At 47.4% G+C, this 18,428-nt stretch overlaps 1 protein-coding gene across 1 annotated transcript in view; it reads right to left on the bottom strand.

The window, feature by feature from the left end:
* Positions 1–207: 207 nt before the first annotated feature.
* The window catches only part of marco (macrophage receptor with collagenous structure), a 41,099-nt gene continuing 22,878 nt past the window's right edge, over positions 208–18,428 (bottom strand). Inside the window, exons 9-14 of the mRNA XM_056289873.1 lie at positions 13,354–13,449; positions 12,684–12,746; positions 11,932–12,012; positions 11,213–11,239; positions 2,047–2,211; positions 208–849 (exon numbers count right to left, since the gene is read on the bottom strand). Coding sequence (XP_056145848.1) covers positions 719–849; positions 2,047–2,211; positions 11,213–11,239; positions 11,932–12,012; positions 12,684–12,746; positions 13,354–13,449 — 563 coding nt within the window. The 3' untranslated portion in view covers positions 208–718. The remainder of the gene's footprint in view (positions 850–2,046; positions 2,212–11,212; positions 11,240–11,931; positions 12,013–12,683; positions 12,747–13,353; positions 13,450–18,428) is intronic.

Here is an 18,428-nt window from a genome sequence, read left to right as displayed (position 1 = left end):
CACTGATGGAAAGAGAAGTGGAAGTGGGAGGCAGAGATAGATGAGTGTAGTAAGACAGGGAAAGATTACGACTGACATGCTGGGGCCGCTGATGAGGCCTCATCTACATGACACAGTCCGGAGAAGGTCTAGACAAATGTAGCCCTCGCAAGAATGTTTCTTTGATAAAATACTGTTATTTTAAGACAGCAAAATAATCATTACATATATTTTAATTGTTTTACTTCAACACATGAAAATAAAATGAATTTTGTACAATCTTCCATTTGGGGTGCAGAGTTGTACAAATGCTAAGCTGACATTATTGTGTTTTGTAATGAAATGGGGCGTAGTATAACATAACACAATGGTATATTGATGTTTATGCAGTACATTTTAGTGCACATGTAATGATTTCCAGGGATGAGAATCATTCCTGGTATCTTTACTCTTTTCTTATATCCTTACTGATGAGTGCATGTGATGGGTATATGAGAGCAATTGTCTGTCTGTGCATGTGCTGCATCCTGTGTGTTTGCAGATGTCAATCACAGCACCAAAGCATGCATGTGTATATGTGTGTTTAATATGTGTTAAGCATGTGTTTAGTGTGTGTGTGTGTGTGTTCCTGCATTGCCTGTTGCTCATACATTACTATTGTCTTCCCATCTCGTCTGCTTTATTCATTTACCCATCCTCTCGCTTTCTCGGATAAGCAGGTTTTTACTTCTCTGTGCATTCACACACACTGTACCCCAACATCCTCGCTGTGCTTGCAGTTGTGCGCGCCAATGCCGCTGTGGGGGCAGTCAAAAATACTGTTCTCTGTGCCTCTGCATTGAAGGTCATCGAGCCAGATGTTACCAGACCCTGTGGAAAGACGACAGGGGAACAGTCAGACAGAGACTTCATCACTTCGCAGAAGGGATCGAAGCGAGCTAAACTGTTCAGGGAAATAAGCTTCTTCAGTTCTCAACCTACATCCTCAGTCCCGCCAAAAAACAAACAAACAGAAGTTTAGAGTTAGCCATAATACTTGGTTGGTCTCTGAATGTGAATTGCTTAACATTAGTTCGCAGCATTAACTGCAAAAAGGAATAATTTGAGACAACTGCCAAAATAAAGTGACAAAAATTTGCATAAAATCTTTAAGTGATTCAGCTTAATATAGTTGAGACAGGGCTTACGTAGGCGTTGGTTGTATTCGGTATAATGTTTTGTGTTTTGTACTGCTATTTCTTAACACGCCATGTTAATTTCCTATAGCAGCACCAATAACTGGTGAAATACACAAGTCTAATGAGGAAAATGTCAACCAAGTACCTTGATCTTTCAATGCAAATTTGCTTAAATTAGGCTAACTAACAGCGATGCCGTGCCCTCGTGCCCATCATTTAATTTAACATTACTCTCATATTTACATTCAGCCATTTATCCGACTCTCCCAATAAAAGGAGCGACTCAGAACAGTTAATGTTTATACGTATAGTGAAACAGTTAAAATTAAAACCACCTAATAAGTCGTAAGTGTTTCCTTGGCGGTATTCCTGTAACCCATTAAATGATTATATGGGGGGGGGGGACTCTAAAAAAAAAGCTCAAAATTTAAAAAAATTAGGAATTCTGATTACACTCTACAATAAGGGTACATTAATTAACCAGTGATAAACATTAACTAACATGTAATTAAAAGTTAAGTAGTAATCATTTACTAATGGTGATAATCATTTACTAACATTAGTTAGTGCCTTAATTAACCTGTAAACCTTTAAACAATGTTATCAGGAGATATTTGTTAACAGTTACTCAAAGCTCATTAGGGTTAAGGTTAGTTATTAACACTTATTATTGAATTGAATAATGTTAATAGTGTTAGCTGTTACTTAACTGTTGGTTAATGCTTTTATTACTGCATTAGCTCATGTTAATTAATGTACTCTTATTGTAAAAAGTGTTAGCGGAATTTTTTTAGGAAAGTTTTTTTTTATTTTTGTAGTTGTTGTTAGTTTTACAAGTGAATATAGTGAGTTGAGGTTAGTAGGAGTGGCTGCCGCGTTGTGTTCCTACCGGCTGAGGCGGCGAAGTGTGAAGAGGCTCTCTGAAAGCCCAGCATCCTGCAGATCACGGTGCCGTCCGTTGTGTCGAAGTTGTCGTCGCACACCGTGCCCCACAAGCCCAGGTGTTTGACCTCCACTCTCCCCCGAGACGTCCCGCCAACGAGCCGCACGACCTCTGTGGCGTCAGAGAGGTTGGCCCGGTTAAAGTCTCGCTGGCTAAAACTTCACACGTGTAGCTTCAAAATAAATCAGTTTTATCAGATTTATCACTTTTTGTGCTTACAGGAACACAAATCTAATCCTTTGCGGTTACAATCGCAAAGGATTAGAGGCGAAATTATTCTAACCATATTTCAGTTACACTTATACAAATATACAAATACAAAGTATGCACCGCATGAGTTAGTTTTTCCACAGCTGTCTATGGAAAAGGGAACATGTATCTCCACCACCACGACTCGGAGTAACCCTGCCGCTGTAGCAATAGCATAAAGCTAGGAGGCTAGCCCGCTGTAAAACCCGGCGATGCCGACTGACAGAATGTGGCTCTTCTTCTCTTCCAGCAGACCTAATGGTCATACACAATGTTGCTGTTCCCAGAATGCATGCATTGCAAATGATCTGACACATGAATACACATCATGTAAATTAATTTCGAGAGGTCGGACGTGGCTACGCCACTCCATGATACATGTATACTCCAATACATGTATACGCTTTTACACGTCTGGCCTCGCGGGACAACATGTCAATCTATCAAATCATGTTAAAATGAATAATAGATAAATCACCATCATCATCATGTTATCTCACATGCATACCTTTCAACACATCCATAAACGAGAACGGAGTTACTCTTACTATTAGTACTGTAACAGTTTATTTTTCGCCCGGTGCGGGATTCTATACGAGGTGTACTGCACCACAAGGCGACGTCACTAACCGCTCGGCTAAAGGGTCAGGCTCGTTAGCTAGGGACTAACGTGTCTTATTAGTAGATTACATATTGTATTTAGAAATCACGTCAGGACACAGCGCTGTCGCTCGACACAACCTCTCCGTGGCATTCTTTATTTAGACTGACTCAGCATCACAGGCAGACCCGATCAAACAACCCAGAGCCCACAGGCATCACCAATCGATCCCAGCACAATAGAACAGCACCAAATCAAATGCAGCACTGTCGATGTGTGCACACATAACATTCCCCCCTCCCCCCCCCCCCGGCAGGATTTCAAACATGAAAGGTTGACACAAAGTCCTCTAGGTGGCCAGGGCGTAAACGTGTGTGAACAGGTCACGGGGGCGGCCTGAGGCTGGGCAGGCTGAGGTGGGGAGGGAGAAGCCAGGGGAAGCTGAGGCCCAGGAATGTCTGGGGCCCGTGTAGGAGCTGCATGAAGCCCGGGGCGTCTCGCCATGCTGAGGGAATGGCTAAGGTTGTGTCACCAGCTGTGTGTGGCGGAGCTGACACCTTCCGTAGACGACTGGAGTGCCACCGAGTGCCATCGCTGAGGAGGTAAGTGGCTGGGCCCAGCTGACGGGTGACTTGGAGAGGAGAGGACCAGTATGAAGCCATTTTATTGTCCCTGTTGGGCCTGCGGACCCTGACCCAGTCTGACACATTGATGTCTGGCACCCTGGTTCGTTTTGACTGGTCAAACCGTTGCTTCATCCGCGTCTGCTGACGAGTGACTGAGGCTCTGACCCCAGAGGGAGGTGCCTGGGGTGTGGAGGGGCGGAACCTGTCAAGGGGCATGCACAGTTCCCGGCCTAGCATGAGAGAGGCTGGGGAGATGCCTGTGGTCGAGTGCTGTGTGGCCCGATAGTGCAGCAGAGTGTGACGGATGGCCTGCGTGAAAGAGCACCCTTGGGCCATGTGTGCTCTGAGGCCGTTCTTCAGTGACTGGTGAAAACGTTCAACGTCACCATTGGCCTGGGGGTGGTAGTACGCAGTGCGTATATGACGGATGCCCTTGCTTTCGAGATAAGCAGTGAACTCAGCAGAGACCAGCTGAGGGCCGTTGTCAGTGGTGATGGTCTTTGGGAGGCCCCAGCGAGAGAAGAGAGAGTCCAGGAAGTCGATGATGATCTGTGAGGTCACAGTGCCGGAAGTGGTGAGTTCAGGCCATTTTGAGTGTAGATCGTAGGCGACCACCATGAAGCATTGGTGGTGGGGAACTCCATGGATCTCACCACAAATGTCCAACTGCAGGTGTTCCCAGGGCTGAGAGGGCCAGGCGAGAGGTTGCAGGGGTGGGGGAGCCTGGTGGGCAGTCTTGCCACTCACAAGGTGGGCAGAACAGTCCTTCACCAGAGCCTCAATATCTCTGTCTCTGCCACCACACCAGGTCTCGGCAGCGCTGTTTCAGTTTCACAATGCCCAGGTGGCCTTCATGCACCATATTCAAAACACGTGCACGGAGAGCAGCTGGGACCACTGTGCAAAACCCACGTGCCACGCAGGTGTCGTACCAGCAGGAGAGCTCCTGTCTGACTCGGGCAAACGCAGCCAGCTCCTCTGGGACCTTGTGAGGCCAGCCGTTCTGGATGTAGGTGCGGAGCTGGGAGAGGACAGGGTCCTGTTCGGAAGCTGCCCTCAGCTCCTGCAGAGAGACAGTGGCCTGGAGGGGTGTGTGTAGCATTTGGACAATGTCCTTTTCCACACAGTCAGTGTCCGTCTGTGTAGCTGGGGTGGAGACAGAGCGAGAGAGCAGGTCAGCGACAACATTGTCTCTGCCTGGGGTGAACTGCAGGCTGAAGTTGTACTGGCGGAGGCGGTCAGACCAGCGTTGCAGCCTCAGGGGTTTGTGGCCTGTCCCAGATGTGGACAGCAGCGCTGTCAGGGCCTGGTGATCTGCCCTGAGGGTGAAGGAGCGGCCATAGAGGTAGAGGTGCCACCTTTCACAAGCCCAGATACAGGCTAACGCCTCACGCTCACCCACGGAGTACCGCTGCTCGGTCAGGAGGTGAAGGCGATGGGCTTCTCCACACCGTTCTGGGTTTGAGACAGCACAGCCCCTATCGCTGTGGCTGATGCGTCACAGGTCACAAAGGTGGAGCTGGAGATGTCGAAGTGAGCCAACACTGGTGGTGAAGTCAGTTGATTCTTGAGATCACGCACAGCGTCACTGCATGCCTTTGACCACACCCATGGCTCGTCCTTACGCAGCAGCTGGCGCAGGGGGGCTGTGGTCGCAGAGTACTGGGGAAGAAACCTCAGGTAGTAACTTGTCATACCCAGGAAGGAGGCGACCTGGGCGGCCGAGCTGGGCTCAGGGATGGCCTGAATGGCGTCCACGTTGGATTGTAGTGGAGTTACACCGCTCGCTGACAGCCGGAACCCCACGAACTCGATGGCTGGCACAGAGAGGACACATTTCTCAGCATTGAGAGTTAGCTTGTGCTTGGACAGGGCTGCGAAGACCATGTTGAGGCGCTTGTCGTGGATTTCACTGGTGGGCCCGTGTACCACTATATTGTCCAGATAAATGGCCACGCCCAGTATGCCAGCCAGCACGGAGACCATGATTTTCTGGAAGCAGCTAGGGGCGGAGCTGAGACCGAAAGGCATCCTGGTGTAGCGAAACACTGCTGCATGTGTCACAAAGGCTGTGAGGTTTCGGCTGCTGGGGTGGAGGGGCACCTGTAAGTACCCCTGTCTGAGGTCGAGCTTGGAGAACACCTCAGAGCCATAGAACTGAGCAGTGAGTTCTTCTGAGGTGGGCAGTGGATACTTATCAGGGACCACTGCCTTATTTACTGCACGTAGATCGACGCAGACACGCAGGCCCCCCGACTTCTTCTTAGCCACCACGAGATTTGAGACCCAAGGTGACGCGTCCACCTGTTCAATGATGCCAGCTTCCAGCAGTTGTTGCAGCTCGGCGGAGACCCCATCACGGAGAGCCAACGGGATGCGGCGCAGCGGTTGGATGACAGATTTCACAGCAGGGTTGAGGAGAGGTTGATGGGCGAAGGCGGAGAGGCAGCCCAGCCCCATAAACAGCGATGGCCACTTCTGCTGCCAAGGTGTGGCAACAGTCAGGATTGCTGCCCCCCTTGTGTCTAAGAGGGAGAACCCCAGAGCGGAGAACAGGTCCAGGCCCATCAGGTTGGCCCCACGGCGTGCCACATGAAAAACTGCATTGGGCACCAGCTTGGTTCCATAGCGGACAGTCACTTGGAGAGAGCCAACCAGATCGATTTTGGAGTCACCATACCCACAGAGGACAGCTGAGGGTGCGGACAGTGGCAGTGAACCGAAAAATTGACTGTGGGTATCAACATTCAGGAGAGACACACCTGCACCGGTGTCCAACAGCAGGGGGATGCACACATCATTAATGTTGACTGTGCATGATTTGAATGACACTGGCCCAGAGCTCACCTTGTGAATGACGGCAGTTGAAGACTGGGGGGTGTGGCCCTCTGACCCAGCCGGAGAAGATCGACAGACGTTGGCAAATTGATTGTGCTTACCGCAGCTACGGCATGTCTGGCCACGGGCAGGGCAGTTCTGAGCCCTTGAAACATGAGACCGAGATCCACAGTTACCACAGGACTGTTGAGGGCGGGGCCGAGAATGCCGTCGTTGCAGTTGCAAGACGTCCCCAGTGGAGTCGGCGCCCGCCTCGCTCTGGCTGGGTTGCGTCCCAAGGGGCAGCCGTGAGTAGAGGGAGGAGTCGTTGGCAGCTTGACTGGAGGTGGCCACTTGCTGTGTATTTAGCATAGTAGTACACTCAGCTGCTCCCTCAACCTGTAGTGCGATGGTAATTGCTCTGGACAGCAGCAGATCGTCTTTTTCCAGCAGGAGAGTCTCACGCACCTTTGCGTTGTTGGTGTGTTCGATTAGCTGGTCGCGAACCATCTCGTCCTGAAGCGCGCCAAACTTGCATGAGCTAGCTAGCCCTCGCAAATTAGCTACATACTGCTGCACAGACTCACCAGGCAGTTGGTGTCGCTGACGGAATATAAACCGCCGAAGGAGGGCACTCTGTGGAGCAGCGAAATGGGTGCTCATAAGTCCCACAGCTTCGTCAAAGTTTGTGACGTTCCCCAGAGTCCCGAGCACACGATGACCCTCTGCTCCCAAGCAGTGTAGCATCAGAGCCGTCTTCCTAGCCTGGCTCACGTCGTCGAGCCCTGAGGCGATGATGTAATTTTCAAAACTATGTAGCCAGCGAGTCCATGGTACCGGAGGCTCGCCAGGTAATGTCAGGAAGGGGGCAGGTGGTGGGAGAGAGATATCAGCCATCCTCGTCGCCAATATTGTATTTAGAAATCACGTCAGGACACAGCGCTGTCGCTCGGCACAACCTCTCCGTGGCATTCTTTATTTAGACTGACTCAGCATTACAGGCAGACCCGATCAAACAACCCAGAGCCCGCAGGCATCACCAATCGATCCCAGCACAATAGAACAACACCAAATCAAATGCAGCACTGTCGATGCGTGCAGACATAACATTACAGTCGTCACTCTCCCCGGAAGCGCGCCCTCGCGCTTTGTTATTCCCGCGCTCCGAAAAGACTTCTGAGGATCTGCACACTTCCGGATCCCACCGCTGCCACCAATGTAACCGGTTATTTTTCGCCCGGTGCGGGATTCGATACGGGGTGTACTGCACCACAAGGCGACAGCGCTAACCGCTCGGCTAAAGTGTCAGGCAGGTTAGCTAGGGACTAACGTGTATTATTAGTAGTTTACAGTACTAGCAGATTAGAGATGGTAGAGTTTAGGCGTTTTGGTAGCGGTCTATTCCGTTGCCTACCAACACGGGGATCGCAGGATCGAATCCCCGTGTTACCTCCGGCTTGGACGGGCGTCTCTACAATCGGCCGTGTCTGCGGGTGGGAAGCTGGATGTGGGTATGTGTCCTGGTCGCTACGCTAGCTTATCCTCTGGTCGCTCGGGACGCCTGTTCGGGGGGAGGGGGAACTGGGGGGAATAACGTGAACATCTCACGCGCTACGTCTCCCCTTGCAGAACTCCTCACTGTCAGGTGAAAAGAAGTGGCTGGCGACTCCACATGTATCGGAGGAGGCATGTGGTAGTCTGCAGTCCTCCCCGGATCGGCAGAGGGGGTGGAGCAGAGACCGACACAGCTCGGAAGAGTGGGGTAATTGGCCAAGTACAACGGGGGAGAAAAAGAGAGGGTTTAATTTAGGTATTAAATTAGAGATTGGTAAATGTATGTATGGTTTGGTGTGGGTAAGGTGAGGTCAAGGATTTATGAGGCTGGTCGTTAAACATTATAACCTGTGTTAAAGAGTTTTCACATCCGCCAATTGTCCACCAGTGACGTCGCTGGTGGACACAGTCACACAATTTGGCGATGTTTCAGAGTCACACAGAAGACTGACAGTGTTACCCCATACAACATACACGAAGATTGTGTTGAAAATCATGATTGTTTCCCTTTAAAGAATAACTTGATAATAATAAGGTGGAATGAGTAGGATTTGTCGGTTGCGGTTTGTAAACACGACATTCAAAGTTGGCTCCTCCTCCCCAGCTCGACATCACCAGGAGGACACGCCCCCTGACTGCTGCGGCCAGAACACATCCCAGTGTACAGGCCAACTCCGCGTCGCTCTTCATCCCCATCCTCTCCTTCAGTGCTCGCCAGCGGGTGAAAACCAACCCTAGATTCGCTCTCGTTTAGGAACGAGCTTCGTTTGCTTGGCGTTTCCCCTTGCTGTATTTGCGTCTTTTCGGCGCTGTGTGTTTCAGTAGGCTGTCTTATAAAGAATGACACACACACGAGTTGCTCAGTGCAGCCAAGTATATATAATAAAGTGTTGTGACATGTCCCTGAGCGCGGGTCATGTGTATCTAAGGTAAACTAGTGGATAGCCGATGGCATCGATCTATCTAGACCCGTAACACTGTGTCCGCCGTTGCCGTAGCTTCCTCTTGGACGCGTGCTTACGATCTCGAACTGGCGTCTGATCGCTACGTTTTTATAGAGTCCCGCTGCCCAAAGGTTAACGCCCAGAAACGTCCCGTACAAAAAAAAAACAGGCAGAGGACAGGGTCTCTGCAGATACAGACACCGCCACACATGTCTAGTGGGTCATAAGTGATGATTGAGAGGTATTGTTTTTGTATGAGTCTATATTTTTTTTCTTGATGAAAAACCTATTCATTATACCTTTAAGATCTCATTGTAGAGGCAAATGAAATTGTTTTTCTCCGTGGTAGTGCTGTGGTGGACACGTATTGGGGACAGAATTCAACCCAGGAACTAAGGGTTAAGTCATGGTTGCCCTGGCAGGTTAACGCAGGGTTAAGTTATGGTTGTCCAGCCAGTTTTCTGGTTATTCTTGCCACCTCCGCTCAGTCGAGCTGTGAGTTTTGTTTGTCTCGCTGATTTACCGTGGATTAAAGAAAGTTGCCTACACGGCTAAAGTGTGAACCTACGGTCTTCTCCGTTACTTCGGCTCTACACTGGTGACCCCGACGTCGGTTTTCGGATAAGTCTTCTGAAACCACACACATTATGGCTACGAACGCCGTTGCAATTAAAGTCCCAGGCGATTTCATGCCCAATGCAACGCGTCCCTGGTCAGCTGTGGACCAACGAGCCTCCTTGCTGGACGGGGTCAGAGCTTTCACACCCGTCCCTACCGCCCAACACGGCGCTCCGGTGTCCCAGGTGCCCCCAGGTCTGCAGTCAGCGGACTACGTGTTCATCCGTCACGACGCACACCGCCCCCCTCTGCAACCCCCTTATGACGGCCCCTTCCGCGTCCTGGAACGGGGAACTAAGCACCTGGTGGTGGATTTTGGGGGCACGGCCGAGCATGTTTCAGTGGACCGAGTTAAACCCGCACACCTGGACTTGACGCAGCCGTTGGAGTTAGCCCAACCTCCTCGTCGCGGTCGTCCCCCGGCTCCGCCTCCTCCCCCCGTGGAGGCCCGAGCTGCCTCTTCTGCTCCTCAGGCCGACCTCCACAGGCCCGCGTCAATGCCTCCCACAGACACTCCGGCCGCTGTTATCCGGAGCCGCCGCGGACGGCCTGTCGTCCACCCGCGCCTGCCTGATTTCGATTACTAGGGCGAATTCTGGGGGGGCTCATGTGGTGGACACGTATTGGGGACAGAATTCAACCCAGGAACTAAGGGTTAAGTCATGGTTGCCCTGGCAGGTTAACGCAGGGTTAAGTTATGGTTGTCCAGCCAGTTTTCTGGTTATTCTTGCCACCTCCGCTCAGTCGAGCTGTGGGTTTTGTTTGTCTCGCTGATTTACCGTGGATTAAAGAAAGTTGCCTACACAGCTAAAGTGTGAACCTACGGTCTTCTCCGTTACTTCGGCTCTACAGTGCTCTAATTTGTCTTTTTCCACACACCTGTTATGCTCACATGATACACTTGCAGGTATGCTTTCCAGCCAACCTCTCGGTGTAATTACAATGTAATAAAGCTGAGGAGATTTTGTAGATCTCCAAAATCTGACGCGCCTCCATTTTTTCCGTCCTTCCTTTTTCTATGTGTTTCCGTCTTCACGTTTTCTATCGGTCAAGCAGTTCAGTTAGTTTGAATGTTGGCCAGAAGCCTGCTAAACTCGGGGCCCAGCCTGCACACAGCATTCACGTTACAGCACAAGAAGGGCTGTGTGCACCTTTCAACCGTTGTGGTCAACACAGACGGACCTTATGCCGTTTACAGCTGTACAAACATGTTTATGTGCAGCAAAAGCTTGCACATTCAGCGAGAAGAGACATTGCAACTGTGCTGATGAAGCCAGTAAAGCTTAATAACCATTTTATCATCGCCATTCCCATAGTGATGGTGAAGAAAAGGTGCCGTGAGAATTTTTTGTGTGCTTTAATAGGGCTGAAACAAACTGTAGTATAGTAAAACCTGAGCAGACAATAACGCAGGTATTGATGCGTTTACACACACGCACGCGCACCTATACATATGTGCACAAACACAGGGGCATACACACACACACACACATAATAAGCACTTGCATAGATAAACGCACACAAACATATACTATGTATACACTCATGCACACATACACATGTTTACAGGGAAGCATGAGTGCAAACTTGTACAGAGCGGGGTTGGACAAATTGTGAAAGAATGCAAGTTGTGTAGTATAATTCACACTCATAACAGCATTCGCCAAAAGTAAACCAGACAGACTTTTGTATAATGTGCTCACCTGTAAAGCCAGCTAAACCTCTTGGACCTTGAAATAAAAAGAAACACAGGTTAAAATCATACATGTTTACTGTTGCATATGCCATATTTGTGGTACAGGAGTTTCTTTGTTGAGGGGAAAACCCAAACCCGGTCTGTAGAAGGTTTCTGCTCGCTGACACAGGTTTTACAAAACAGTTGTTTTGAATCAATGCCTTGGGTTGATTATCGGTTCACCCATATATTTAACAAAAATTACCATTTTCTTTCAAGGTCCAAACCCAAAATAAATTTGCCTGCTCCCTAATTGTGGGTCCTGATTCTTTTGTTTGAAAAGAGGTTCAAATTCTATAGAGGCCGGAAATAAAACATCTAAATAATGATCAGATCAGGCTCTGGGTTTGGTGAATTAGCTCCAACATAGTTAGCAATTGTTAGCAATTGTGCATGTTAATTGGTGTTTAAAACATTTATTTCACATTCACATTATTTCCTAAACTTGTTTTAATTGCAAATGCGGCAGAACAATTTGAAAGAATTTCATCAAACTCCTTGAATGAAGTTTTGCCGTTCCGCTGACATTCCACATTTGTCATTCAACTGTGCAAGACAGTTTTCCTTTTTATGCTTTTATCCATTTGTCTTAGCACTAGCAATTTTGAACCTTCCCAGGCCCTGTAGCGATTAAAACCAGGAAATGGGCAGTAAGGTTATGGTAGTGAGTCGGTGGCTAGGACTGACCTGGAGGTCCTGCTGGGCCAGCAGAACCGACCGAGCCTTTATCTCCTTTCTGCCCCTTCATACCCGGGATACCTGAGACTCCTGGGAATGCAAAGATAACACAATATAAAACCAGCGGTGACAATAATTAATAATAATAATAATAATAATAATCCACCCATCCATTATCTTAACCGCTTATCCTGCTCTCAGGGTCGCGGGGATGCTGGAGCCTATTCCAGCAGTCATTGGGCGGCAGGCAGGGAGACACCCTGGACAGGCTGCCAGGCCATCACATGGCTAAAACACACACGCACACCTGTTCATACCTTGGGACAATTTAGTACGGCCAATTCCCCTGATCTAATAATAATAATAATAATAATAATAATAATAATAAAATAAGATTCCTTTGTCTGCACTGTATAGCACAACAACAAAAACATTTGCATAATAATCTAGCAAATAAAAGCAGACAATAATTTTTTTACAACGTAAAGTCAATCTATTGTGTAAGCACAATAAAATGAAAGACATTTAAAAGAAATACAACTGAAGAGGAGATTGAAAACATGATGTTAATTCATATGTTGCTGCCGTAGATTTACGTGATCGATCACCACATATGCAGAGGTGCAGCTCTAACAAATTGGCAAGAAGTGAGCCAAATAGAAATGAGAATTAAACAGAGAGATGTACGCACACACACGCACGCACGCACGCACGCACACACACAAAAACACACACACACACACATAAATGTGTTGGTCTACCTGTGCTGCCAGTATCTCCCTTATCACCTTTGGGTCCCGTTTTACCTGGAGGTCCTGAAACACCTGACATTTGGGCATGATGGATACGTGTTAGAAGAGGAAAATTATGGAAAGTTGTGGAAAATAATGTCTGCAGCGTGAATCATGTTGGAACAACCAATTAAGCATGTTGGCTCAAGCCTATTTCCAATGTCCCTGTCCACTTTCCCAGCTAATAAAAGGCAAAATGATCACAAAAAAATATTTGAATTAGATATTTCAATATTTGGTTGTTCTTGGCTATGGAGATGGTCTTCCATGGATATTGTTAGCTACTTGTTGGATAGTTGTTTTTTTTTGTCCGCTCTAAACTTGTAGGTCCCTGTCTTTATGTCTTCATGCTGAGCATCCCATCCAGCCATCCATTCATTATCCAGTCTGCTTATCCCAATCGGGGTCGCGGGGATGCTGGAGCCTATCTCAGCAGTCATTGGGTGGCAGGTGGGGAGACACCCTGGACAGACTGCCAGAGCGTCCCAAAAAGACAAAATTTCAAGTTTGTGCAAGTGGATACTTAACTGTCAACAAAAGTTAAACTTGAACTATGTGCTAAATCCAAGGGGATTTCAGGTGTGACGGTAGAATGGGGATACAAGTTGTACCCAGACCGCTAAAACACAAATAATCCTACCAGGGAGTCCAGGGATTCCTCTATCCCCCTTTGCACCTTGTCCTCCATTGCCCTGCAGTCCTGGTGGCCCAGGTGGTCCAGTCAGGCCAGTTGGGCCTGCAAGGTATATGTACACACACACACACGCATGCGCGCGCACGCACACACACACACACACATACACACATCAAAAGGTCGTTAAAACAATAAATATAATCAAGAGATAAGCTATGATGATTTTTTTGTTTTTTACCTTTTTCTTGGACATTATGGGAACATTGCTTCATGTCAGTATCAGTGACTAGCTCTGGGCAGGTAAGGCAGGAGTTAATATTGCAGTAGGATTTACAGTTGGTGTTGCAAGGGCCTATATCCTCCAGAAGAATTTGATTTTTTTTTTTTGTAAAAATGTAGTTTCAGTGTTTATTTTATATTTCTTATTGTAATAGCAGATATTTTTGGCTTTGGTCAGATGTCCGTTCCAGCCTGTACCGTTGACATGAGAATTTTTCCTCATTCAAGGGAACTGAAACTGACCAATTTCACAATCTCACTCTGCTGATCCACCTTCCGAAGAGAGAACAGGGTTGAATTAGCAATTTGCACTTTCCGATTCCACAGTGCACATGACATGAATCTAGAGATTATTTCAAAATACTGTATCAGCAAATATCCTTTACTAGTTCACAATGAGGATATTAGTGAAGCACAATCTGAGAGATATATTTCCCGGGAGGGTTTGCCGAGTCTGTATGTCCTGTAAGACCTTTCTCTGTCACGGCCCCAGCCGTTCCTCCAGTTCTTTCCCTTGTGTTTCCATGCGTTTCCCTTTTTCCCAATGTCTCCTGTTTTCCCGTCTGTCTGTCTGTGTGTGTGTGTGTGTGTGTGTATGGTGTGGGTGGGGCTTCCTTCCCTGGCTGTCTCCTGATAGGCATCTCCTTCCCCTTACCTGCCCAGCCCGCACACAACTCATCAACCCAACACTTTATCTACTCCGGTTCTCCATCCACTCATCGCCCCGTCGTCGTTTCAACCACTGTGGTAGTCTCTCGTTCTCAGCCGCTCTGCAGTTGCATGGTCAGAGTTACTCTTCGTGTTGTTTGTGTTACCTGTATTTACCGTGTCTCCCTGTGCTGCCCGGATCCCAACTCTATGGTTCCTCTGCCTAGCCTGGTCGCTTATCCTCAGCCAGCCACGTTCACTCCCTCATCAATCTGTCCTGCTCAGCTCAGCTTTGCCAGCCACTTTCCAGCTCAGTCCAGCTCTGCCATCCGTCATCGCCTCTCTACTTCCTGCCTTGCCTGCCCTCCTCGTTTCCCTTTATTCCTACAATAAACTGCTTTTATATTACTTAATTCCATTGTCTGTGTCTGCGGTTGGGCCTGCCTCATAACATCTTCATGCTCACACATTCATTAGTTCCCTATATTTTCCTGTACTAATGTACACCTGCTCATAATCACAAGTGGCCAAATAGCCAGTGAATAATGTGGCTACCGTTCAATATAAGAAGCATGCAGACATGGTCAAGAGGTTCAGTTGTTGTTGTTGGACCAAGCAGTAAAATGGGCAAGATGGTTGATCTAAGTGGCTTTGACTGTTGAATAATTGTTGGTGCCAGACATGGTGGTTCTAGCACCTCGAACACTGCTGTCCTTTTGGCATTTTCACACACTTACACTCTCTAACGAGTACAGAGAATGGTGCGAATACACGCACATAAAAACGTTCAGTGAGCGGCGGTGGTTCCTTAGGTGAAAACGCTCAGTTGATGAGAGAGGTCAGAGGAGAATGGCCAGACTTGTAAGATGACAGGAAGGCCACAAATAACCACTTTTTACAACATTGGAGTGCGGAAAGGTAACTCTGCAGCACAACAGCTCAAACCTTGAAGCAGATAAGGACCACTCCTGTCACCAAAGAACAGGAAGATAAGGCAACAAGATTAGATGACTGAAGGTTGGGAAAACATCGCTCGGTCTGACAAATCTTGATTTTTTTTCTGTGCCATGCAGATGGTACGTAGGGTCAGAATTTGGAGTAAACTGCATGAATCCATCTTGCCCTGTGTCAACGGTACAGGTTGGTGGTGGTGTAATAGTGCGGGTAATGTTTTCTTGGCACACATTAAGTCTCTTAACGTGTCATATGAATGCCACACCTTAGCTGAGTACTGTTGCTTTCCATGTGAATCTCTTTATGACTATAGTCTACCCATTTTCCAGTGGCTACTTCCTGCAGGATATTGGGCCCTATCTTACAAATGGCAGTGCAAGTGTCTTTGCTAGTTTCCGACCGACGCAGTGGTAATTTTCCCGCCCAGAGTCCACATTTTTTAAATAACAAATGATGCATTGTTGGTGCTTTGCAATTGTAAGGCAACGGAAAGTGATTGTGCCATTGACTGACATAAACCATGTCTAAGTTAATAGTGCTATATTTTCCTACTATTTTAAGGGTGCATTAGATAGTAAGATGCACCTACATAGGTGGGTGCACAACACACGTACACTCTGCTTGTCACACACACACACACACACACACACACACACACACACACACACACACACACACACACACACACACACACACACACACACACACACACACACACACACACACACACACACACACACACACACACTGCGAACAGCCAGCCCTTTCAGCAATGACCTTCTGTGGCTTATGGGGTATTGTCAAGAGGAAGATGAGAGACACCAGACCCAACAATGCAGACGAGCTGAAGGCCGCTATCGAAGCAACCTGAGCTTCCATAACACCTAAGCAGTGCCACAGGCTGACTGCCTCCATGCCACGCTGCACTGATGCAGTAACTAGTGCAAAAGGAGCCCCGGCCAAGTACTGAGTGCATAAATGAACATACTTTTCAGAAGGTCGACATTTCTGTATGATAAATCCTTTTTTTGATTGGTCTTCTGTAATATTCTAATATTTTGAGATACTGGATTTTTGATTTTCATGAGCTGTAAGCTGTAATCATTGATATTTCACTTTATATGTAATGAATCTAGAATATATGAAAGTTTCACTTTTTGAATTAAATTACGGAAAATAGTGAACTTTTCCACAATATTCTAATTTTTTGAGATGCACCTATACTTGACTCATACACTCACCGGCCACTTTATTAGGCACACCCGTCCAACTGTTCGTTAACGCAAATTTATAATCAGCCAATCACATGGCAGCAACTCAATGCATTTAGGCATGTAGACATGGTCAAGACGATCTGCTGCAGTTCAAACCGAGCATCAGAACGGGGAAGAAAGGTGATTTAAGTGACTTTGAACGTGGCATGGTTGTTGGTGCCAGACGGGCTGGTCTGAGTATTTCAGAAACTGCTGATCTACTGGGATTTTCACACACAACCATCTCTAGGGTTTACAGAGAATGGTCCGAAAAAGAGAAAATATCCAGTGAGCGGCAGTTCTGTGGGCGAAAATGCCTTGTTGATGCCAGAGGTCGGAGGAGAATGTCCAGACTGGTTCAAGCTGATAGAAAGGCAACAGTAACTCAAATAACCACTCATTACAACCGAGGTATGCAGAAGAGCATCTCTGAACGCACAACACGTCGAACCTTGAGGCAGATGGGCTACAGCAGCAGAAGACCACACCGGGTGCCACTCCTGTCAGCTAAGAACAGGAAACTGAGGCTACAATTCGCACAGGCTCACCAAAATTGGACAATAGAAGATTGGAAAAACGTTGCCTGGTCTGATGAGTCTCGATTTCTGCTGCGACATTCGGATGGTAGGGTCAGAATTTGGCGTCAACAACATGAAAGCATGGATCCATCCTGCCTTGTATCAACGGTTCAGGCTGCTGGTGGTGGTGTAATGGTGTGGGGGATATTTTCTTGGTACACTTTGGGCCCCTTAGTACCAATTGAGCATCGTGTCAACACCACAGCCTACCTGAGTATTGTTGTTGACCATGTCCATCCCTTTATGACCAGTGTTCCCATCTTCTGATGGCTACTTCCAGCAGGATAACGCGCCATGTCATAAAACTCGAATCATCTCAGACTGGTTTCTTGAACATGACAATGAGTTCACTGTACTCAAATGGCCTCCACAGTCACCAGATCTCAATCCAATAGAGCACCTTTGGGATGTGGTGGACCGGGAGATTCGCATCATGGATGTGCAGCCGACAAATCTGCAGCAACTGCGTGATGCTATCATGTCAATATGGACCAAACTCTCTTGAGGAATGTTTCCAGTACCTTGTTGAATCTATGCCACGAAGGATTAAGGCAGTTCTGAAGGCAAAAGGGGGTCCAACCCGGTACTAGCAAGGTGTACCTAATAAAGTGGCCAGTGAGTGTATATATATATATATATATATATATATATATATATATATATATATATAGCGTTTTTTCCGAAACGTCAATGGTGTTGTGAGTGCTCGATATATTGTTATTTTTCTTCAGGTTAACATACTCCAATGGTCTGGTGTTTTCATGCTGACACTGTAGCATGTAATGAATTTATTATCATACTTTTACCCTGACATTTATTTCTATTCTTATCTCTGCCTCTATCTCTAGTTCACACCTGGCTCCATTTCAACCAAAAGCTACTGCTGGCTCCCAGGAGGCTCTACCCAAGCAACTGGGGGTTTGGTGCCTTGCTCAAGGGGGATCTGGTTTTTCCTCGTTGACTCCTGGCAGATTGTCTCAGCTGGTATGGGATTTGCACTGTTAACAGATCGGTCCCAACCCTGCCTTTTTAACCTCTGAATGTCCCCACCCTCCATATGCTGTGAAATATAATGATCCTTTTTGTGATACAAAGTGTAAATTATACTTTACATTATATAAAGTATAATTCCTGAGCTTGAGTGTGCACCGGAGGTTCAGTGTCGCTTTGCAAAATATCTGATGAATCTTTTCTCTGGTTTTACATCCAGCACAACATAGCACTGACGTTGTAAAAGGGGAGGGGAGAAATGATTTAGTTTATTCTACGGAGGAACGACAGGATATAGTCCCATGACGCAAGAGACTATTTCAATAACCCATCATGCACTTTGTGAAAATGTGCTAATGTCGGCCATGAATGTTTTGCT

Source organism: Lampris incognitus, chromosome 11 (genome assembly GCF_029633865.1).
Source record: "Lampris incognitus isolate fLamInc1 chromosome 11, fLamInc1.hap2, whole genome shotgun sequence".
NCBI classification, from domain to species: domain Eukaryota; kingdom Metazoa; phylum Chordata; class Actinopteri; order Lampriformes; family Lampridae; genus Lampris; species Lampris incognitus.
This window is presented reverse-complemented; position numbering and strand designations above follow the sequence as displayed.